The sequence below is a fragment of the Sebastes fasciatus genome, chromosome 14 (genome assembly GCF_043250625.1).
Source record: "Sebastes fasciatus isolate fSebFas1 chromosome 14, fSebFas1.pri, whole genome shotgun sequence".
NCBI lineage: Eukaryota > Metazoa > Chordata > Actinopteri > Perciformes > Sebastidae > Sebastes > Sebastes fasciatus.
The window spans coordinates 18,716,506-18,741,963 of NC_133808.1; the positions used below are offsets into that span (position 1 = coordinate 18,716,506).

At 39.9% G+C, this 25,458-nt stretch overlaps 1 protein-coding gene across 8 annotated transcripts in view; it reads right to left on the reverse strand.

The window, feature by feature from the left end:
• Positions 1–25,458, reverse strand: part of LOC141782765 (glycerol-3-phosphate dehydrogenase, mitochondrial-like) — a 187,457-nt gene that overhangs the window by 33,830 nt on the left and 128,169 nt on the right. For all 8 annotated transcript variants that reach the window (XM_074659470.1, XM_074659466.1, XM_074659469.1 and 5 more), the window contains 3 exons: positions 17,503–17,549; positions 14,143–14,240; positions 4,732–4,812 (listed from right to left, as the gene is read on the reverse strand). Coding sequence is in view for 1 of the 8 variants with exons in the window: in XM_074659471.1 (XP_074515572.1) it covers positions 14,200–14,240; positions 17,503–17,549 (88 nt within the window). In the remaining 7 variants the exon portion in view is untranslated. The remainder of the gene's footprint in view (positions 1–4,731; positions 4,813–14,142; positions 14,241–17,502; positions 17,550–25,458) is intronic.

A 25,458-nucleotide genomic window follows, 5' to 3' on the forward strand; every position in this document is an offset into this window, starting at 1 on the left:
TGGCAGAGAGGGTCTCTCCCTCACCACACAGCCTGCTAATGAGATCTTCCCCCATTTAATTAATACCATAAGAATTTTAATTCTGACTGAATCAATTTAATGTGATGTGATTTTGTCAGCTCTATTCCCCAAGTAAGGAAAAAAACAGAGCGGGCCCTGATGCTTATTACATACATCATTTCACGGGCCCTGCATTCCCTGCTGACTTAAACAAATTCTAATTAAGACTAATTAAAGCATCATTTATGAAAACGCTTGTGATAGTTATGCAAACATTCTGGGTGGGTATGCTCTGCATGATAATTACCCCCCGGTTTAAATTAAGACCTGCTCCCTGGCAATTATGCTAGCCACACACCAGCACCTCATGGAAAACGTTCTTTATTCAATTCCTGCAATTAAATACGAGACCTGGCTCCTGAACTATCCGCTCAGAATGCATTTTATAAGAAGAAAAGGATGATTATGCATTGTTGTTTTCCCCCCTCTGTCAGGTGGAGCAAATGGAGCCAATCCAGTGTTCTGTATCAGAGTTACATTGGGGTTAAAGTGATGATCATAAAGCAGCCGGCGGTGACTGATATGCGAGGTGACACCCGCTGCCTTTGGATGAGGTGATTAGCCTGTGTTTTCTAGGTGAGTTTTTGTCACATTAGTGCTGGTTAGGCAGATGTGCGCAGATGCGCTGTCTTAGATCTCCACCTCCGCTCACCAGTCTCTTTCACTGAATTACTTCAGACACACAGCACTCCTACAACTGCACAGTGTGTTTTAGTGATGTGTTTTAATTTGGCTCTTTTCTCAGACCAGAGTTAACACCTTCTACAAAAAAAAATTGTCTGTGATCTTAAAACAATATTTGAAGTGGTTCTGTGCTAGCTCGGTGGATAAAGCACGACACCATCAGGCTTAAGAGTTGGACTTAAACCCTTAAAGGGACAGTGTGTAGGATTTGGCGGCATCTAGTGGTGTGGTTGCAGATTGCAACCAACTGAGTACCCCTCTGCTCACTCCTCCCTTTCCAAGTCTGCGGTAACATGAGCCGCTGAATGCAAAACCGTGGCAACGCCGTTCACCTCGCTCAGAGGCCATCCCTACCATAATAACACTACATTAGGAGCAAATCAAACGGCGGCTGGCGGTACCACGGTTTACATTCCGCAGCTCACATTATCACAGTTTCACAAGCGTGTCGGAGAACTACGGTGGCCTTCAGGTAACGTAATTATGCGAAAGGCTCTCTCTAGAGCCAGTGTTTGGTTTGTCCGTTCTGGGCTACTGTAGAAACATGACGGACTCCGTGAAGAGGACCAGCTCCCAATGTAGATATGAAGGGCTCATTCTAAGCTAACGAAAACACAACGATTCTTAGTTTCAGGTGATTATACACTAATGAAAATATAGTTAAGAATATTATATTCCATTTCTGCAAATAGATCCCCCGAAATGTTACACACTGTTCCTTTAAAATAATATTTTGACAATTTGGGATATGTGCTTTCTTGATGTAAAGATTCCAAGATACCACTCTCATATCTATAAACATGAAGTTACCTCCAGCAGCCAGCTAACTTAGCTTAGCATAAAGACTGGAAACAGGGGGCAACAGCTAGCCTGGCTCCTTCCAAAGGTAACAAAACTAATTACCATATTGTGCCTTTGTTTAATACGCACAAAAACTGTAGACTAAAAGCAACAATCCGCTGTTGTACGGAGGGTTATGTGCTACACTATTTGTATAGGACCAGTTGCCAGGTAACCAGCTGAGAAAAAAATAACCGGAAAGTATAACCGTAGCTTTAGAGGTTGTTAACTTTGGATAGAGCCAGGCTAGCTGTTTCCCCCTATTTCCAGTCTTTATGCTAAGCTCAGCTAGCCGGCTGTAGCAATAACACAAATATGCGTATTTCCCAATATGTCAAACTATCCCTTTAAGCACTTCAGGGGAGTTGTAAAAGAAGCATTTATCAAATATGAATATTGCTGGGAACTATGTAGTCAGATGTTGGCCTCCACGTTACATAAACGACCGGTGACGTTATATTATGAGAACAGGATTTCCCCCCTTTAAATGAATGTGCTGATCCAGTTGCTTATGTCAGCTGGCTGTTAATAGACATCCTGCAGAACGCTGCCTCTTTATCAGGCTTTAAGCAGGAGTTTACAGTGTGACGTCATTACACCTATCGGCTCTGTTGATACGGCAGCACACTCCCAGCGAGACATTGTTTCGCAGTGCTGAGCACCAGGCTATTCTTACTTTATTGGCACTATTTAAAGTGCTTCAGACACGTTAATGACCCTGAAAACTGTAACAGCACTTTATCATAAAATAACATGTTGATCTAAGAGTCTTTGGCAGGTGTTTCTAATATTATTGAAGCGTCTTATCCCATGTACAAGTACATTTACTCAAGTTAATTTGAGGTACTTGTATTTGAGTATTTCCATTTTTTGCTACTTCTACTCCATTACATTTCAGAGGGAAATATTAAATTACTATTTACTTTTCTGATTACGATTTTACTTACAAAACATATGATCAGTTTGTGCAATGCAACGCATTATTATTGTATATGAAGTAGTTAAAATTAGCTCCACCTTGACCAATTACAGACATTAAAGTTCCTCTCACATGTTAATGCATTAATAATAATAATCAAGTAATATAATAATATAATACACACAGGAGCCAGTCTGTAAAATAAGTACTTTTACTTTTGATACTTTATGTATATTTTGTTGCTAATACTTCTTGAATGTAATGAAGTGTTATTTTAGTGTGTTATTGCTACTTTTACTGAAGTAAACGATCTGAGTGCTTCTTCCAAAATGTACAAGGCTTTTCATGCTTTTCTATAACTGTTCAGCTGTCCACTCATTACATGCATGTTATATATCCTAAAGCTACAAGATACTTTGATGCCTTATGTGAAGCTTTACAAATAAACGATGAACAGATGTGAAGCTGTGTGTGTGGCGCGGTAATTCATCATACTTTTAAATGCTTTTAATAAAGTTATGGCTTCACTGCGCTCAGATGGCTCGACGCTGTGGTGTTGTTTATGTGTTTGCACAACACTTATCACTTCTGTCATGTTTGTTTACTTTCCTCGGTGTGTTCGATTTTGGCTACGGCGCGGCATTATTGCGTTTTACTTCATGAGAGGCAGCTGGTTCAATAAGATGAGAAAAAAAAACAGGCCCTATTCCCAAATCAGTTGCTGGTGAGGTTGAGGGAGCTGGAGCAGCCGGGAGCAGACCCCGGTTCCTCCCACGTCCTGTTTGACGTGCGCTGCCTCTCCCTGTACATGCAGATGGCACCGCGCTCCCAGATTTCATTTGAGGTAATCTAATCCCTCCACTGCTCCCTCTAGAAAGGAGGAGTATTAGCGGCCATATGTCAACCAGATTTGTCAGATTATTCATTACAATTAATTGCTGTTCCACTTAAGGCCTTTAAGGCTGTGAATTGCTCCGAAATCTATTGCAAACACAAAAATTATGAGTAAAAGACTTTGGCCCTGTCATTCAAATTTCAGGCTGACCTTTAGCGGAGCTTGGCTTTTCTGAGGGAGTGCAGGAGAGAGAGCTTTCTAATTGGTGTTTCTTCAGCCTTTTTTTTTTTTATTTTCCACCTACAGGTAGAGCGTCTGTCTCTATTGACAAAGAATACAGAGAAGACTGTTGTGCCAGTCCAGAGTGATTACACCGACTGCCCACTGAAGCCCACTGAAGTCCACATTTTGTTGCAGCACCCGCTCCACTAAATACATATTGGTTATATTCACATGTGCAATTTGTTTTGCTTATTGTTGGGATGCAGTAACACCATAGTTAGCTTTCTGCACACTGTACACTGTCAACTGAATTTCAATGTGGACCTTTTTCGAAGGTTGGCTGCGAGGCAGCCTAATAGCCACCTGAATTAATGTGCTGTCCAAGGATATGAGCCATAATACTTTGGTGATTAATGTTTCACTGGTGCTCTGCTTCCATAGTTAGGGCTCAGACCCCAGAGATAAACTATTCACTACATACTCAAATCACATTCAACCAGCACACAGAATCACATTCAACTCTAAATTCATATTTGTGCGATTTAAACATTTTTTTTTTTTAAGAAAACTGACTAAAAAATATTGATTTTAAATCCTATTAGCACAAATCACATCAAGTAGTCCTTGAGGAAAAAGTCACAGCAAATTACAACATTATGATTGACTATGATTATGATTGAAATCCATGGGGCTGATTCATTGCTGATGATGTATTTTGATTAATTATGGAGTTAAGGCACTAGAGGAGTGACTTTAAGCCCGTCTGATTGGCCCACTTAATTGTGCTTTATGAGATAGGGCTTACCGAGCAGGGCTTAGAGACTCAGTGTTAGGGCTGAAGTAGGAGGAGAAAATCTCTCCCAGGTCATATTACCCAGGCCAGAGTTAATGAGAAGGTGGAGGTAAGAGAATCCATCACCATATCAATCTGCACAACCTCTCCTTTCACCTCCGCTCCCACTGTTTTTTTATCTTTTCCACATTAATCATCATTAGTATGATACAACATTGTCATATTCCGAGTTACATTAGATCTATGTTGTTTTACTGAGGAAACTAATAAATACAGATTTTTTAATAAGCTATTGTTTTACATAGTACACAGCTATTATTGTGTATGATTTAGGAAAAACAGGCTCGTCATTAATCACAGACAGGAGGGTCCACATACCTCTGTCTTGTTTCTTATTGTACTCGGCGGCTCAGGCTGCTTCAAGTGCCTCGCAGCAGCTCGATGAGATCTCGCATCCACCTGCATATTGGGAGAAGGAGGCATTGAAATATTTCAGATTCCACTCTATACTCACGGCGCCCGGCGGATCGATGCTCTAAACGCCGGTTGCCTGGCCTCGTCTCATCACTGTACTCCTGCCGACTGACACATCCTCATTATATTACAATACGGTTGCCACTAAAGGTCATTCTCCCGGAACATAATCACACACAATCAAAACCACAAACTTCATATATCAAGGAGACAGTAAATAGCCCAGGGGTTTATTTGCTACTGCCACAGAAATGCTTTCGGTCTATTCATAAGCTCAAGTTGTGGTGACTTGAATTAAGATCTGATGGCACATAAACATGATGCAGAAAAAAATCGTTTTAGAGATGAGTAAACTCACTTTTTTTTTAACCAACTTGCTCAGATAGAATAATTCTAAATATTCCTACTTATTATCTATTTGTAGCAGCAGCTAAAATCTTTTATTGTAATTGCAAAGTTTCTTATTTAATGAAGATTTTAGCCACCGTCTATCAGATTATAGTCACTGAAAGAGATGGCCGTTGTGTCCGAGCTCCTAATCTTTTTCTTCCTCCTCCATCAGGACTAGGTTGTCATGAAAAGAAGTGTCAAAGTAAAAAAAAAAAGAGAGAGCGGAAACACACCCCTCTCCTCCATATTACCATAATGAGGAAAACACACTTAGTGGGCCATGACCTGATGTCATCTGATTATACCCATGATTAATGATATCCTTTTACCAAAACATGCCACTACTGTAACTGTCTGGGATTAAAAGCAGCAGATGGTAATGTATTCATGCTCTCAGTAACGTGTTCTTATATCTAGTGTTAACCAATGTGTATTGTTTTTTAATAGAATTTTCTCCAGGTTGCATTTTATTTTTTGACTCTGGTCCATATAGATTTTATTATGAGCTTGATGTTGTGTCTGTGTGCTTGTTATGAACCCCTTTTTGTGAGCTATAAATGGCACCAACAGCCAGCACCATCTGCTGTAGATTTAGACCACTTCAGTTTTCATATTAGGTCCAACTGTGTGCACATTGATATAAACCAGTTTTTTCTTGCCAATACAGAAAAACTGGTTGATGTACAGTCCATAATTGGCCAGTGAAATAACAAACTGGGGTTGACACTTTCTGCTCCTTCTGGTGTGAAGATGATCTTAATAATGGAGCGGGTATCCCACGAGAGAGCGAAAATGCTCGCACAGCTTTAAAGCGTCTTGTTTTGTACTCGGACTCCGGTCTCCAGATACCAATGTCCAGTCGATGACTCAGTTGAAAATATTTTCCTCTGCTTTTTTCCCTCTGTCCAGACGCCATGTCAACAAAGCCCCCAGTGTTGCGGCGATGTAGGAGCTACAATGTCAGTCTGTCCGCTTAATTGCGAGTGGGATGAATGTTAATTTACTCAGTCAAGAACCCTCTTTGTAGCACTTTTATAGCCCAGAGGTGTAGATTTACATCTTAGGGATACAATGAGTTTTAGCCTGGCAAAAAGGGGGGCCCACATTCCTCCACCTCCCACTGCATATTGTTCTATTGTATATGAACACCTCTCTGCCACAGAGCAGCGCTGGTCAGGGTAGGTGTTGAAGATGAGGAGGGGGGGGGGGTCATCCTGACCTACAGCTGAACTTGGGCAAAAGGCAGCACTATATTTGTCCTCACGGTCGACTTCACTGAGTAGAAGTGATATAACGTGCACAACATACCTGTCAACACAGCACTGTTTGGTCTGAACGTGGCATGCGCCGCATTTCTGCCTCTGTGAGTTTTGTTTTTAATCACTGAAACGGATCTGCAGCGTTATACTGTAATGGACAAATTGAATTCCCGTTTGAACAGTTCAGACGTTTCGTGCGACTCTCGGGGAGATCTACTCCACTAGTACAAACTGTAGTACTGTGTAATTATAAGAGAGGTGGTCGTGGCCTCGGGGGATTGCTGCTAGATTTCACCAGAAAGGCTCCCGTGCGCTACATGAATATGCTCAAGAAACCCGCCCCGCATTTGTGTATTGGGCTGTCAAAAAATTAAATGAAAAGTCATTCTAATAGGCGACCCCTGGCCTAGTTCATATTTCCTGTCAATTATGAAAGTATGAAGTCATGCATAGTTATGAGGCATGGGCGGGCCTATTAAAATTCATAAATGATTTGTGTTTATACCAGGTTACTCTAAACCACTTAATTCCACGTGCTCATGTAGAACTAATGCCGCTCCCCACTGTATACCTTAAAAAGAGGCAGGTGCATTATGTTTCGCCCAAATTTTCAATATTGCATTTAAAATATGCTTTAATATCGACAGCATGCAACGGCGTTTTTCACGATCAGTTGTTTGTTTAAAGCCAGAAGCTGCATTGGAAGAAGTCTCTTTCCAACTGCCACTACAATGGGGCTAATTGTTTTCTGGTAATTATACCTTCTTCACCAGTAAACGTTTCGCGGACCTCTTGGGCTCTTGTGTAACTCAGGTGTGTGTAATTACATTTCTTAAGGTCAGCCTTTCACCAGGATGAATTAGTGAAATTGCATAGTTGACCACTTCAGGGTATGGATCCAAACGCAATTATCTTTGTTAATAGATCTGCTCTTCACTGGTAGAAGATGATTCAGAACTGATTGGCACAAAACATGTGATCAAGTTGTCTCACAATGTCTCTAATTTCACATTTCTTTCATGTGCAAAACATAATATCTAAACTGTCCTTTCATTACTCCAAATTAAGGACAAGTGTTTTGGTATTTAATTCCTGAATGCCAGTGTAAATACTGGCCTCAAATACACAAACACTTGATTTGTTTTCTCTCACCATGTGGGGCCTGGTGCGAGATATTGATCAGAGCATATCCTGGTCAATCAGACTAAATGATTGCCTATAAGCCCCCACCCCACCCTCTCCTGCTTGCTGGAAGGCATGAGGGGGAATCCGGAGGAAACCGAATTATAGCAGCCCAGATATGAGCTGCCTGGCCACTGATAGTTCCCAGCAGCCTCGTGGAACTGAGCAATGCAAATGTACAATAAACAGGGCCTAAGCTGGTGGAGGTCTTTCAATCACACAGGGGCAATAGTTCAACCCCCGCCATGCATAATCCCAGCCTTGAAACCCCTGGGACTCCAGCCTCCAACCTGCTCAATGGCACAAAGATATTAGATAGCCATATGTAGATTCACTAGGTAAACAGACTCTCATGATAACACAATACGCTCTCTTTTCTACCAGGAATATATTTGAAGCTAAGTTCTGCTTTCTTCTGAGAGGAAGGCTCAAATTGAAGGCTTAGCTTCGCGCCATCAGAATTCGATGCAGCTGTTTGCTTTGTTTAACGTCCTTGATATATCTCTTGCTGAGAAGAAATTGGTATCTCTTCTTTGTGAATTAAGTTGCCTGGGTGTTTGCATTATAGACCGAGCTAGACTGAAGAGTGGCTGATAGAGGGGCCTGTTGAGGGGTGGGGGGGTTGAAGTGTGTTTAGACGAATGGTAAAAAAGATAAAAAAGCGCGCTGAAACTGAGGAAATAAAATGGTTGGAGAGCAGGAAACAGAAGTAGAAGTAGGGCTGTGTATTGGCAAGAATCTGGCGATACGATATGTATCATGATACAGGGGTTATGATTCAATGTATTGGGATACTGTAAGCGATATATTGCGATTTTTTAAAATCTAATCTTAGAAAAACTTTCATTATAAAGTACACACCATCATATGCATAAAATCTGCATTAAAAAAAGTTATTTTTTATGCAATCTTTGAAACTATTAATTAAAAATCGATGCAGTGTTTTTGAGAATCACTACAGTATCACAAAACATAATAACGCAATACTCAATATTTTCTTACACCCCTAAGAAGAAGAAGAATTATTTTTGGATGCTGATTTTAGAATCAAAACTTATTTGATTAAATGTTTTATTCTAATGAAATGATGACTCTAATCTGGCTGAAGTTGATCCTGTGTGTGATTATCTTTGTACAGTATTTGACATTTTATTGTTTTGTGTCTCCCCTCCGTGTTTCAGTTCATGAGGTTAATCCTTTCCTGGGACGTGTTTACTCACTCCGTCATTCACTTACACACACCGATACAGTACACATTCATACACTAGGCCTGTATGAAAACACACACATGCACAGTCCCTCTCTTTCTCTGACACATGCATTCACCAGAGAAGCCCATATGGAGATAAATGACAAGTGCACACACACACACACACACATCCAGCAGGGAGAGTGTCTGTCTATACGTGGGGGAGGGTAAGTCGGGACGGAGGATAGGAGAGTAGGATGGGGTGGAGGGTGATGGGGGAGGTTGGGGGCTGTTGACAATGTTCTCCAGGTCTGTGTAACCCCTCCTCCCTCCTTTCCTCCCTCCCTCCCTCGCCAGCGGCTCGGCAGTCCCAGCAGGAGCCACTCCAGCCTGGGGAGAGGGTCCTTCCGGCCAGCGGGGGCTCCAGAAGGGAGGAGGGGTGCACAGAGAGAGGCACGACACGGGCCACTTTAGGCTTGCATCACATGATCCATGTGAAAGGAGGCGGCTGATGAGGAGCTGACACCGATCATCCGTTCTGCCCGTCCATTATGTCAGATAGTGTGAAGTGACAGGAGGACGACGTCTTCAAAATCCAGTAGATCAACCTCTTTTTGTTTGCGACAAATGTAGCAGAAATAGCCACAGGAGTCCCAGATAAGTTGTTCTGAAATAGCTCTCCTCTACCGCGTTCGCCAGTTTTCTCACTTCTAATTGCTTTAAGAGTTGATTCTTTGAATTTCAAACCTATACCGTTGATTTGTCCGAGAAGTATATCCATATATTTGCTGCTAATGATGCCTCTGAGGTGCATTTTATTTTGTCACAGATACAGTGCTGTAATTAAGTGGCTCACGGTCCTCAGTACCCAGAGTGCCGCTTGTTTTCAGTCCTACTAGATACTTAATTTCATTCAGCTGGTGTTCCAGGTCTAAATCAGTCCCTGATTACATGACAAAAACGAAAACCAGCAGGGCTCTGTATCCGAAAGAACCAGGAATGAGAGCAAAACTCTCGGCACAGTAGAAAGCAAAATGCAAATCAGATCATTTAAAAAGTTGTCAATTTTAAAAACTTGTCCGTAGGTAAAGCTGAGGGCATAAGAGAGAAGCTGGAGGCGCTAAACACATGCGAGCCCGTTCAGAAATGTAAGCACTCGTGAGCAAGAGATGATAATGATGGGATAATAGGAATCTATTAGTCCTTCAGTTTTTGTATGCCTAATAAATAGATTAATTGAATGACACTCATTTAGAGAAAATGAGGGACCCAGTGGTGTTAATTCAACCTGTGTTTCCAGATGCTCATTTCTAAACAGCTAAGTGAACTACCTAATCATAGCCCACCATCTGGGAATTCCCCTCCAAGGCAGCAATAGGAGATTGCGCCATAATACATTTTAAAGACATCGACGGATGGTCGCCTGCCACTAAACATATTGAAGCTGCCGTTTAGCCTCTCCAGCTAACAAATAGGGGGTAAAAGTGAGTGCCTTGATTATTAACTCCCCGTTCATTTAGGGCACCTAATGCTAATTTCTGTCTTTTATATGAAGGTAAATAAGGTCATTATGGCGGTGTTAATGATTAGCATATCTCACAGGTGTAATTCTCTGGGAGTATTGCTCTGAGACTGCTTCCCTTCAGTAAAAAATCACTCAGTGCCATGCCAACAAAGATGGGAAGACTGACTAATTTATCCCCAAATTTGCACCATGTACAAAAAATCATGCAAATGAACCGGGTTCTCATTTGGAAGACACAGCATTTGGGTGACATTAATCAAAGAAAAATATGCAGACAAAGGTGACAGTAATCCCAATACTCGTGCATAAGTGGCACAGCTGTGATTTCAGCTCACTGTATAGTCGTACAGTACCTGAGCAAAAAATGGAAATTCTATACGTTATAAAACCACCTCCTCTCATTATTTTTATTATAGCTCACAGTGATCAAGTGGCTATAGACTTCAATTTTTTTTTTCTTCACACTAGGTGCTCATGCCTTCCAATTACAATAACGCAATTACACGTATCTGTTGGTTTTTCCATTATCACTTAAAGTTGGCAAGAAGATAAAAAAAATTCCAGCCCGTCAAGAGAGAGGAAATCTTGTTATTTGAAAATGTGGTTTTGTAGATGAGGCAAGATATAAAGTTGAGGGAATTCAAATAAACTCTGGAGACATCTGTCGAGATTAATAGTGCGGGTTCATATATGTTTTTCAATCTGGTTAATGATGATTGATATAGATATGTGATAATTGTAATTATCTCCACTGCCTCTTGCTCTGTACACACGTGCATCTTCATTAGCTTAGTCAGCCTATAGATACAGCGTGGCCATGTTCAATTCCTTGGAGTGTGAAATTTCCCAACAGTCGTCTCGGTGTATGTGAGAGCAGTGCAGCGCCGCAGCCCGAGCTCACCTAAGCTCTCGACTGAGTTGTAGTGCAACGTAGCCTAATCCCCCAACAGAGCCGTCAAGCCAGCCTGCAAACAGAGCTCACTGCTGGCTCTCTCTGCGTGGAGGGAGCAAACCAACATCATAACAAAGGGTGTTTATGGAAAAATAGATGCTGGCGCAGCCGACCAGAAAGGGCTTAGCAGTGAACAGACCCCGCTCCCACCTTTATCCTTCACCGTTCACATTGAAATGCAAATATCAAGGCAGGGTTTCCACCCGCGTGCCACTCACAAATTGAAAAGCAGTTTTTATCTATGCAAATGCAAGCATGGTAATTGAAGTTAATCAATCAATGCTAGCTTTCACTAAAACCTTGAACATGATTGAATAAAGTAATTATCATTCAGGAGAAAATGATGAAGTTGTAGACAGCATGAACCTTATTAAAGGAGGATTTTGAGTCACAATGGCTTAATTTAGCCAGCAGCCCCCTCTGTGTCTTCTTCCTCCTCTCCCCTCTGCAGCTCTTTCTCACTCCATCTCTCCTTTCTTCGCTCTGTGACTCAATCTTGTGTGAAGCAGAATAGCTCAGTTAAGGATATTTTTTTTTTTTTTTGACGGTGTGAAATGTGCCCAAATCAGACCACTTGTGGTACATGGCGGAAGGTAGAGTAACTCCTGATGGAAGTATTTACTGTATGTCAGATTTACAACTGTATTACTTTTTTTCCACCATAGTCACATGGAGATACAGTCACATTTTGGGCTCCTCTTGAGACATGACAATCACGCACCCCTGTAGCACCAGTTTGTGACTCTCATGAATTAACATTACATTCAAATCACAGAACTAAGCATCTGATTTTTCCAAAAATAATTAACATTAAAGGGTTTACCTTTAAGACTTTTTTAATCATCTGGATAAAAAAATATTGTTTCCCAAGTTGCGGCTGTTATTTTCTCATCCAGGCTGCCAGAAATTACAAATGTCCTTGCTTTTTTTTTTTTATAACACAAGCAAATATTATATATTGGTGTAATAAAATATCGAAAATATTGAGTATCGCAATTTTATGTTTTATGATACTGTATCGATTCTCAAAAAACTGTATTGATTTTTAATTGATTTAATAATTTACATCCAAAGCTTAACTCAGTCAATACTTTATTTCATTTGCAAAGATAGTGTAGTGCTATGATGTTGTTATAGTGACTGGGATAAATGCAGATCTCAGTGTTCTATATACAGTAAATGTTTCTTGATGTATTCACAGAGAATCATTTGCATATAAAATGTTAAATGCTTAATACAAATGAAGTCGTAGTTTCACAACTTTTAAGTAACAACTTTTTTTTAAGTCAACATGAACCTAACTTGCATTTTTGACACATTTTATATGTATGATGCATTTAAAATTGCACTAGACAGTGGGGTGTAAGAAAATATAAAAAAGAATTGAGTATCGCGATATGTTTTGTGATACTGTATCGATTCTCAAAAACACTGCATTGATTTTTAATTAATAGTTTACATGCAAAGATGAACTCAGTCAATACTGTATTTCATTTGCAAAGAGATGCGTCCTCTCAGTGTATGTGTCCTCTCAAAGTAGTGCTATGGTGTTGGATGTTACAGGGAATGTGATAAATGCAGATCCCACTGTTCTGACCTCTTTTTTTAAACTCAGATTTGACATACAGTATATGGTGTTAAATTAGATTTAAAAAAAAATGCAATATATCTCCTTACTTACAGTATCGTAATGTATCGCGATATACTGAATCGTAACCCCTGTATCATGATACATATCGTATCGCCAGATTCTTGCCAATACACAGCCCTAGTATTCACCTATGTTGCAAAAAATAACTCACAAGTGCCAGCGGAGACATTTTGTCAAACGTAGACCGTCCACTCAGAGCTCATCAACACTGACCGAACCCGAACCTTCTCTCATTCACACTTGATGTATCTGTTCTTTGAGGGTAAAATGACACATGTACATAATTGTTGAGGTTGGGGATGAAAAAAAAGAGACGTCAGTGTCAACCATTTTCAAATGAAGGCCCCCCCCCCCACACTCGGTTTCCACCTGTCAGCCAAGACGGTGGTAATTGAGACTTCCAGTGTGCTGTGGCTGGCTACCTTACTGTGGCTCTCCTGGCTGCTCTCCTCATGGCAGGGCTAGTTAAAGGCCTCTTCGGTTTGTCACAGAGTTTAATATGCACCCTACATAATTATGCAGGATTCACAGTGCTATCAAACTGCAATTCAAATTAGTTCAGGATTAAAGGCACAGAACAGTACTGGTTCCTTAATTGCATTGTACTGTGCTGATCACATTCAAATACCCATTACTCATTCCCTCTGCGGAGCAATAAGTCAGAGGGATTAATACTGAGGCAGGTGACAGGGCAAAGCCATTAAAAGGCAGTTATGCAGAAAGCATGGCTGGTTTTATTCACGTTAATGAAATCAGCGAAATGAAACTGTAATAGATTTATCAAAGCTCAGATGGATTTGCAGTAAATCAGTTTGATTCAGGCAATCAAACTGGACAATGGAGATAGTTTTCAGCTACAGCAGTGGATATCAGGCAGCAGCATGTGAGAAGTGCTGATATTCTTCTTGTGAGGATTTGGTGAACACCCGGTGCCTAGGCCCTATTCCCAGAGCTGGGCCTGCTCATTTTTGTCAGCTAAATGGTGCCAGTGACTGATAAAACATACTGCCTTCCAGTTAAACACCATATTCTTCTACCCCCTTCCCTCATCCCACACTCTGTCTCTCTCCCCCCTCGCTCTCCTCTTCAATTTATGGACCGTGTGCTGCTGATTCTGGCTTGTTGTACAGTGCACAAGCCCATGAATTAGAACCTAAATTCACTTACATCAAACGGATTAGTGTTGAAATCCATCCGTCTGAGCTCGTCTCATGGCACAGGGCTTCAAGTAGCCGTCCAACACAGGATGCTAGCCGGACAAAACTCTAGAAAGAATACATTCAGAAATTTAAAGAAGAATTCACAGATTAAACAACAGTTTGTCAAAACCCTCTATTTAGCATCTATAAGCAGTATATAAACTAGGGCTGTCAATTGATTAATATAGTTTATCATGATTAATCGCAAATTAATCGCACATTTTTTATCTGTTCACAATGTACCTTAAAGGGAGATTTGTCATGTATATAATACTCTTATCAACATGGGCGTGGGCAAATATGCTTGCTTTATGCAAACATGTGTATATATTTATTATTGGAAATCAATAAACAACACAAAACAATGACTAATATTGTCCAGAAACCCTCACAGGTACTGCATTTAGCATAAATAATATGCTCAAATCATAACATAGCAAACTCAAGCCCAACAGGAAACAACAGCTGTCAGTGTGTCAGTGTGCTGACTTGACTATGACTTACCCCAAAACTGCATGTGATTATCATAAAGTGGGCATGTCTGTAAAGGGGAGACTAGTGGAAACCTATAGAACCCATTTTCATTCACATATCTTGAGGTCAGAGGTCAAGGGATCCCTTTGAAAATGGCCATGGCCGTTTTTCCTCACCAAAATGTAGCGCATGTTTGGAGCGTTATTTAGCCTCGCTTTAAAACTGAGCCCAATACAACCTAAAAATCAGAAAGTTGCGTTAATGCATTTAAGAAATTAGTGCCATTAAAAGAAATTTGCGTTAACGTGTTATTATCGTGTTAACTTTGACAGCCCTAATTTAAACATTTAATAAGTGTTTTATAAAACACTATAATGTAGTTATAAGCAATTTTTTTACTGTCTCTTATGAAGACATATATTGTTACAACTCTGTTTTACTATACAAGAATACTGGAAGTAAATAAGTCGCCATTACTGCGGTGGCATCTTCCTATAATACACAGGCGTTTGAAAGCAAGTCACTTCCTAAGAAGTGTAAAATTTTATACTTTTACCTTTACTTTCTATGTAACGTTACTTTTGACAATGATACCTAGGAGTTCAGGAAGAACTCGAGCAGCTCTTAGCTGCCTAACGTTAGCCTGACATTTAGGTCATTGGACATTGAAGTAACGGCAGCTACTAGTTAACACTGCTGAGCTAACGTGAGCTAACCGCGTTAGTGGGCTAAAGACATGTGCTGCGGTGGTCCCACAGAATAAATTAACTCAATCAACTAACTGTGTCGTTATTGTGAAATATAAAGTAAGTTGCTCTAACTAGAGCAACCTAATGACCATAATCATGAATCGGTCGCCATCACAAACAGAAGAGGTACAAAGTGTCTGGTAATCGTGTTAACTGACTCTCAGCCGGATGCTTTGTGGTTGCTCGTAGTGACGACAGCTGTGTCCTCATAAAAGCTTTCAATTTTATTTAATCAATACATTAATGTTTATTATCTACGCCAACCATTTACATAAGTTACTACGATCAAGTCGGGCACTTTCAGCCTTAATTTACCAGTTAATACAGTTAGCATACAGTACAGTCACTAGATCGCAGAAAACACAAAGCGGTCGTCGGATTCGTCTATATTATCCTCCAGTGAGGGGGAGTTATAGTTGTTAACAAATACGTTATTAAACACTTATATCTGCTTACAACTACATTGAAATGTGTTATAAGCCATTTATTAGGTGTTTATATACATCGCTTATAATATATTACTAAATAGGGGGACTTGAAGTGAAGTGTTATTTATAGTTTAGCACGTTATCTAAAACAAATCAAATTGTTTTCGATCAGAAACTGAACCATTTGACAAATCAGTAAGTGACATTTTGCATGCAGTGGTATATTCAGTCAGTAGGCCGTTACAATGAGAGAATTACACCGGCTATGCCAGTTTTTTTCCTGCCTTACACTTTTTCAATGTAAAAATGGTTAAATGACCTGAGCTCAAACGACATTATTTTTAAATGTGTTCTTAATGAGTCGTCCACTGTACAGTATAAATTCCAATTACATCCAATTAACCCCAATCAGAAGCACCTCATCTCTAGCCTCTTTTTTTATTTAATGGTTCGCTGCGGCTTCAACCATTGATTAGGCTGAATGAGCAGCGCTACTAAATGACCACCTTGCAGGAGACGGGAGCTGTTAGCCTTAATAGAGACAGCCCGGCCATTACACCTCTGTGTGCACAGTCCCCCTCTTTTAACAGGCTAGATCAACTTTTATATTGGGGTCTGACGGGCCTCTATCCAGGTTGATTTTGACTTTAGGCCATTTGCTTCCAGGGAAAATGTTAAGTAGAAACCTCCCATCCATGAACACTAGCCCATTATTTTCTAATTACAATGCATTTAGGTCCTCCAGTAGGCATGCATGATTATACACAACGCCATTTGAATGTGTACACAGTGGAGGTGTTCTTAAAGCAGCAATGAAGCCAAATGTTATTGTGGGAATAGCCTTGTGTCTTACTCAGTATGTAGAAAGTAGGGCTCAATCAATGAAAATATTTAATTGCGATTAATCGCATGATTGTCCATAGTTAATCGCGATTAATCGCAAATCAATCGCACATTGTTTTCGGTTCAAAATGTACCTTAAAGGGAGATTTTTCAAGTATTTAATACTCTTATCAACATGGGAGAGGGCAAATATGCTGCTTTATGCAAATGTGTGTATGCATTTATTACTGGAAATCAATTAACACAAAAAAATTACAAATATTGTCAAATATGCTCAAATCATAACATGGCAAACTCAAGCCCAACAGGCAACAACAGCTATCAGTGTGTCAGTGTGCTGACTTGACTATGACTTGCCCCAAACTGCATGTGAGTATCATAAAGTGGGCATGTCTGTAAAGGGGAGACTCGTGGGTACCCATAGAACCCATTTTCATTCACATTGCTTGAGGTCAGAGGTGAAGGAAAATGTCCATGCCAGTTTTTCCTCACCAAAATGTAGCATTAATATGGAGCGTTATTTAGCCTCCTTTGTGAAAAGCTAGTATGACGTGGTTGATACCAATGGATTCCTTATCTTCACTATAGTTTTAAAACTGAGCCCACTACAACCTAAAAATCTCAAAATGCGTTAAAGAAATTAGCGGTGTCAAGACGAATTTACGCTAACGCGTTATCGCATTAACTTTGACAGCCCTAATATATAGTTAAAAGAGATAAAAATAAGATCTGGGAGATGTGCAAAACCAGAAATATGCTTATAATAATAATAACATTGTGAATACTATTTATTCCAAAGACCGTTTGAGGCTGTATGTGATCACAGCAGCTTACTGTATTTCTCGTTGCTTTGGTCAGGATCAAGACAAGGCTCGGCCAAACTGCAAGAGAGAGACAGTGAAGATTAGAAATAAAAGCATAAATCCATTGAACATGAAGTATCCTCGAGTGTTAAAACTGGCAGCAGACGCTCGGATAAGCCCTCCCACATACTCAGTCTTGAGAATTTCCCTGTTTGTGTTCTTTTGAGGCGTTTGCATTGCATAATACCCACATGGATAGCCACAACAATCTGTAGATTAAGCCCAACAAAAGTATGCATTAGAACTCCCTGGCTGAAAACAGCTTCATAAGTGCATTCAAAATACAATTCCCTCATAATTTGGGCTTTGTAAAAACAAAAACACGGCGCTCGTTTCTTAATGAAAGCACCCATAGTCGACATTAGAAGTGGATTAACCAGAAGAGAAACAGAGATGCACAATAAGTCTTTGAAACAGCCTTCATATACAATTGTCACCGCAGAGCCAAACATATGAAGCCCTCACTTTGACAGTGTGCATAAGAAAATAATTGCTTTATTTATAGATGGTGTGAAATTAAGCACACTTAAAAGCCTGGGACAGTATGGTTTAATCAACCCCCTTGATTCATGCTCACAATTCACATAGCGACTGAAAGCGGGGGGGTATTAAATACAGTCCCTTATTACTCTATAAATGCAAGTGGCCAAGCAGACAAAACCCAAGTGATAAATTAATAGTAATAAAAACACCAACTGCACGGACAGATAGAGAAATTAAAAGCCGGCATCAAATACAACACGCCGTTCAGCTTAATAAAATGCAAGACAATAACGTTTCTTGGAGCCAATCACGTGCACCTAGTGTAGGATATTTTAACACATTTAATGTTGATTTGTATCTCATTTAGCACTGACTGAATTAATGTAATAAATATCAAGCATTTAGAATCCGTTTAGAAGTCCGATTGCATTAAAGGGCCAGTTCACCCAAATCACAAAAAATGTGTTTTCTTGCTTGCCCCTAATGGTTTCTAGGCATACAGGCAGTTTTGGTTTTGACATGCTTGCTTCAGAAGCATCCTCAACAACTAACCACTATAATGGTGAATTATATTTTGTTTGTGCTACTCTTAGTATTGCTTTATTGTAAAACAAAAACAAAAAAACCCAGTATTTTTCTCATACTGTCTCTCTGTATTCACCCTCTGTCTGAAATGCTCCGTTTTAGCCTGTCTCTTTATTGGGTAACTTTGATATTTTTCAACCTGGACCCTATTTTCCCATGTTTTTTGTGTCTAGCTGACTAATAGCGACAACAATTCTGAATTTGGTTCAGTATTACGGGAGTGCGCTGTAGACGGCAGCCGTTCACGGGCTGCAGTATGGTGCTATTGGGGCAAGCTTGCACCATCATTTACGTCCATTAAAAGTGCTTGTTTTTGCCATGACAGGTTCTGATTGTTATTATAAGTGTTATTATTGGTGTAGCTCTATTGTCGTTTGGGTGAAAACAGTAGGGCTTATACACACTGTACAGAACCAGAAACAGGTTGAGATAAGGAAAAGGAAAAAAAAAGGTGAGAAAATTTGTCTTAAATCGGGAGAAATACGGGAGAATTGTGACCCCGGGAGGAAACCGGAGGAGAGCAATGAAAAACGTGAGTCTCCCAGGAAAATTGGGAGGGATGGCAAGTATGCTGTATCTAACAACCAAAATCTTTTCAGATTGAAGTCCCTGAAGTAAAAAGACTTTTCAAATGGGAGTCCTGGACCTAATGTGTCTCAATTTAGAGGTCCTTGCTATGAAAAAGGATGAGAACCACTTGTCTAGAGGTCTAAAATTATTATATTATAAAAAAGGGAATATAAAATGAAATTCTCTGACGTGTTGGCCTTAAATTCATCACTTTCCCAACGCGCTAAACCTCCTCCACTTCCAATTACAGAGCATCAGCACAATACTTTGTAACACTGACGGACATAGAGTAGGTTCATCATTGAAAACCAGAAGTTCAAAATCAAAAACTCCCCTAATTACTTAGATTTCACTAGAAAGTGTCATCAAAATGTCAGAAGCCTCGACACTTGTACCGCTAAGGCTTTTGACAGCTCATACAAGTAGAATCCACTTATTACAATCACAGCCTATGGCTGATGACACAAGTATGTAACACAGGGTCCCTTCTCTTAATAATTCAACTCTGTAAGAGAAATGAGAAACCTATAGCATTATATAAAAGCGTGACCATTTGGACAGTGAGTGGAGGATATTGTTGAGTCAATCTGAGGCTTGAGGATGGCTTGAGATCCCCATGACCTCCTGCTTCAATAGCGAGGGCCTTATCTCTGGAGGGTCAATTACCATTCGCTTTTTGCTTGATCTTGTTTGTTTAACTTGACACAGTGAAGAAAGGCCTGACATTGACCAGAAGCCGCTGCATTAATGTGTTTCATGTTCTGCATTCATCATTGTCACCGAGCTGGAGAAGACTGCCGGTGTCACTGGAGGACAGGACAGACCGTGTGTGTGTGTGTGTGTGTGTGTGTGTGCAGTAAAGAGAAGCGGCAGGAGAGAAAGATAAGTGTGTGTGGAGGCGAAGTGAGAATGCTTCATTTCTTAAAGGTATTAAATTTGAAATTCAGAGCATTAATATAGCAGCAAACAACTATTTGCTACGTAGAGATATAGAGGAGTAATGTTTACCTGAGCAGAGAATGAAGTCGCTCTCCCTCTGTGTGTGTTGTAATCCGAGCTTCTCCGTGCTCTGTTTACATAGCCGGGCCGGGCTGTGCGTGCATTTTGGTGCATGTGAGTCTCCCTGTTGTGCCCCACTGACTAGCTCACAGCCGCCGCTCTGCACTGCGTTAATGCGGCAGTTACAACTAATTACGTCGACCCGACCGACGCCGTCGCCATGGAAGCGTAGCACCACCCAACCAGTTCCCTCCCAGGTTAACACTGTTATCTCTGTTGCCTTTGTTTGCACTGTTAGCACCATTAGCTGCTGGCCGCCAGCTCAGCCAGATGTGCTCTAAATTCCATATTGAGCACCTTTAATAACCTTTAAAAATGTACCCCACTTTTTCTTTTCATGCACTGTCCCTTCATCTATCTGAACACTGGAATTTAAGCCTTTAGGCAAAAACAAGCAAAGATGTCGGCTTTTTAAATGATTTGGCTTTTTTAAATGATTTAGCCATACAATAAAGGCTTTTTAATATATTCTCTTCCTTGTTGCCACTTTTTTTGATATTTTTGATATTTTCGAGTGCCTGGATTGCCTTCCTGTTTAAAAAAATAAGTCCATTGGGAAAAAAAGACCAGGTTTCAGAGTTGAGCATCTGTGTTATCTTGTAATATTTGGACTGTGTATGCTCCTCTTCCTGTCTTGAAATGATAATTATGTTTCTTCCTGACATTATTTTCAACATTAACTACTTTTTAGGATCAATCTAAATAGTCCAAAATGCCTAAATAATACTATACAAATACTGTCATTGCAAATCTCTTACCACATAAGTGAAATTATTCAACAACAACAATTGTATTTCATAATTTTCAGGAATATACGCAACATACGTGTCTGTGCCTGTAAATAGTGAAATAAAGTAATTTGAGTTATACTCTGGCACTGCACAACTCCACTTTCCTAGTTCAACGTGCAACCTGTGTGATGACAGGTGAAAACTTGTAAATATAATTCTCAAGTGATCCTTAATATAGGTTCTACTGTTACAGCGCGTGGACAGCTAATTCAGGGTCTAGTTCACGGCACGTCTCACACCTGCTTCTTTCCTTTGCTTGAATGTGATGTAATCCATCACCACCTTCACTTGGGCTAGGTGAGAGTTCATGACATGATTTTTGTCTTTTTTATTTTACCTGAATGCATAAACCATGTGTTTATGTGAATCATCATTTTGTACTTGTATGTATCTGTTAGAGACGATGCACATTAATCAATATTTAAATAATATTCCAGTCTTTGCCAAGACTGACAAATTATCTATTTTATAAAATCGACTCTGTTCTTGTTATTTTGTTTCTGTAAACTAGCCGTCGTTGTAAATCCTCAGCCACCATTCCCTGTAAAAAGTTAAATAAAGTAAATTAATAAATGTGTTTCATATATTGCAGGGATCAGGTTGTTTGTGTTCTTGTTTGTTTATTTTTTTAATAAACCTGCATATATTTTTTGGCCACTTGGGGGCAGTGAAAAACAAACTGTAAACCCAACTGACATATTATAACCTTTTAAATTTCAAAAACACTTGGTATTAAAATGTGTTCTCATTATCTCAATTGTGTTCGCACTGTGATCAGATCAAAATATGCAGATTAGATAGGCAGGGGTGGCACACTTGTCAAGAGACATGGTGTGAGCAATGCAACGAATGGACATCCTTCATTTCTAAATCAGTTTTGCTAGAGAACACTTGCTAGCTGCTGCTACTACTTCATGCTTGAGTTAGCAGGAAGAGGCCGAGTTAGGTGAATTTGAGAGCCAATGTGAGCCTGAACACCTCCAAATGTGGTCTGGCTGATCAGATCACATTCTGATCTTAATTTGTTCTGCATGCATTTACACCTTGCATTATTGTGCTTTTTTTTTCCAGATAGCATTTTAATCCCAAGTCATATATTTACTTTTAGCTCTGTTTTGCTCTCCACCAACTCCTGCATAATTAGGTGATAATTGTCTGTATGTTAGTCACTATGGGTGGTACCTTTCACATACTCACTGTAATTTCATCTGTTGTTAATAGACAAATATTGAGTATGGCAGCTTTAAGTTTGTGCAGCCTCTAATAAACAGGTCAGGTTTGGTTCAGCAGCCATCACTTCAACTTTCACTGTGGCCACGTAAAGGATCTCAAGACAGCTTCACTATAAATGGGGCATCATAATTGTAGCTTAAAAGATGATTGAAGTGTATTTTAAGTGCTTCACTTTCTCCTCTACATTTCGATGAGGTCAGTGAAGGTAACACCGATGTATGGTGTGTCTATCACATGGTCAGTTTGGACTGATCTTCATTAAAGCCTGTAATTACCATGAACTTTGTTTTGCTCTCATTTACAACCACGGCATTCTCACTTCAGAGAGCTTCAAGGAATTTACAAGTACTGCTGACTGCCTTTTCACATAAACCCTGAAAACACAACTTATCGATTGTTTGTCTGACGACCTCAAATGATCTAACTAACTCAATAGTTGAAAACTCCAGAGACAACAACTGGAAAAGGGAAAATGAGATGAGAGGCTGCCTGGTGGAGCGCATCTCAAAAAGCCCCAAAAAATCTCTCCGAGCAGGTTAAATGCAGAATAATATAGGCATTTCATATCAGAAATGATGAAAACTTCTTATGAATATGTCTTCAGTATTTGCTGTTGCAGAAATGTGTTTAATTTAGAAATTGTGTTGACAGAAACTCCCACACAAGCCCCTACAGCAAACCCGCTACAGCTCAATTAGTAGTGCAGCAGGGTTCACTTAGAGAGACCTGTCACTAGCCGAATTGCTGTTTACAGGTAATCCATACTCTTCCTATCAACCTGAGGTGAACTGGCTTTAACTAATGACAGGACCAAAATATACTCCTATTTGTTATACCCCAGTGGCTTGGGAACACCACTGACTGAATGTTTCCAGTGAAAGTTGTTTAAGCACACTCTTACAACAATGCTACAGCGCAGCGTTCTGACATTTTAATGACTTTTTCGAGACACACAGTGTAAATTTCATGAACAATTTTTGTCAGAGTCAAAGTTGAATTTATCCCCTGTATTTGACTGTATTGCACTAAGTCTATGTAAACTTGGAGGTGGAGGAAACATTATGGTGTCATGACATTTGTATACTTTTTGAATACGTATTGCAGTAGGCGCTGTATCATTTCCATAACTTTCTCAGGTTTGGTCATAATCAAAGCGTTCAGTGGGGAGACAAAAAATGTCATTAGGGGTACAATCACAGGGAAAAACAACACGGATGTGCTGTTCCAGTCAACATCTGGAGTGCTGTTACTGATCCTGCATGTCAGCCTGGGAGAGTCTGAGTGTCATGGTTACAGAGCTAAAAGAGGATCATCGACACAGGGCTTCTATGAAAGGAGAGAAATCTAAAACCTCTCCACTTCTCATAAAGGCACACCAGAGAAACAACGCCCACAGGTAATAATCAAATACGAACATGTTCACTCACACACTGATCTTTACCTCTTATATTTTTTGAACATCCATCGCTGATCAAACTTTTTATTTCTTTGAAAAAATTTATGGAACCTTTTCATGTACTAGTCAGAAGAGAAACGAGGAGCACCTGTAAACGGCCCTAAGAGACCATTAGACCATTATACAGTAGATTATGCTGCATTCATGACATATGAGATGGTTGGCAGAGATGAGAAAGATTCCCATATGTACAACTTGCGAGTGTGACTGGACGTCTCAGGACGCTCGTATGATAGCAGAGTTGGCTGTATAAGGGTTAAAAATGCTGTACATGGTCAATATAGCACTATATCCATCAAAATGAAGTTTTAAATTATGAAGTGATGCATCCGTTTTTGCTTGCCATTTCAGTCACTCTTGTATTAGTCACTTAGTCAAAGCACTTAGTCGGCTATATCAAAGCTTTGAGTAAAAGTCAGAATTATATCATAAGGTACAATTCAACATAGGTTTACACAGATTAATGGATAGATACAAGTTGTTATGACTAAAAACAATATGCATTTACACTCCATGTTGAGTACTGTCAGGACTATCAGGAAGAGCCGACTTCTAAATCAGTGCAATCACCAATTACAGTGTATTTGCACTGAATGACAAGTTCCCTGTGTGATTTGTAATATGTTAAATAGATCAAAGCACAGTAGACATACACAGACAGACCGTTCTCATTCCCAGGGCATCAAATACCGAGGCTTTGTCACAGCCGTCCGTGTGCGATACCGCCGCACAAGGCACCCTTTAGCGCCGGTATGAGACGCACCGGGATTTCCATTAACTACAATGTAAACCCATCCACGTCAATATTAAACGCTCAGAGAAAGTGCTGTGGTGACGGAGTTTAAAGAGCGAAAAGACACACCGGGCAGGCGGAAGGGGAGGTGGATAGGTCCAACAAACAAAAGGCTTTCATCCAGGAGACTGCTGTTTGTGTCCTGTGCGTTAACTTTCACTTTCACTTTTAAAATCAGCTGTTAATTAGTGTCCAGTGTTCGCATTAAGTCACTTTCACTGTACAAACGTAGTAGTTTTAAGCCCAACCGTGTTGTTTTTTCCTAAACCTAAATAAGTGGTTTTGTAGGCTAATCCTAAGCAAGTGTTTCGGTTTAATTCACATTAAGCATGTGTTGACTGCGAGCAAAAAGTGACGCCAAGGGGTCTGAAAAAGTGTCCGAATGTGACGTGTTGGGATGATAATGTGTTGAAACAGACATAATACAGCTAAGAAGAAATAATGTACTGTAATTTCCACTGTTTGCATGATCCAAAATAATAATAATAAAAAAAAACAGAAGTAGGGCTGCAACTAACAATTATTTTCATTATTTATTAATCTGTGTGATTAATAGATAACGGAATAGTAATAGTTCAATTTGAGATGCAAACATACTGTACATGGCTTCAGTACTGTGAGTGCATTTGTAGCACTGGGGGGGGTTCTGTGGGAACCGTCATATAGGGCCCATTAATTTAGGTTTACATTTTAAACAATCTGGGAATTTATCAATGTTTATTTCGAATAAGATGCATCAAAATTAATAATACTTATACAATATTTATACAAAAATTGGTGTGAAACGTCTGATGAAATACTAGAAAGTTCTTAAACAAAGAGTAGTTTCCTTCTCGTAAAGGTGCTGTGAGGAATGTAAGGACAGCAATCAGATCCAGGTCTGGGCTGCACGTCAGATGACTTATTAAGGAGAGAATGACAGGAAGGGCAAGGTTTCAACTAAGCCCAGCAGCATCA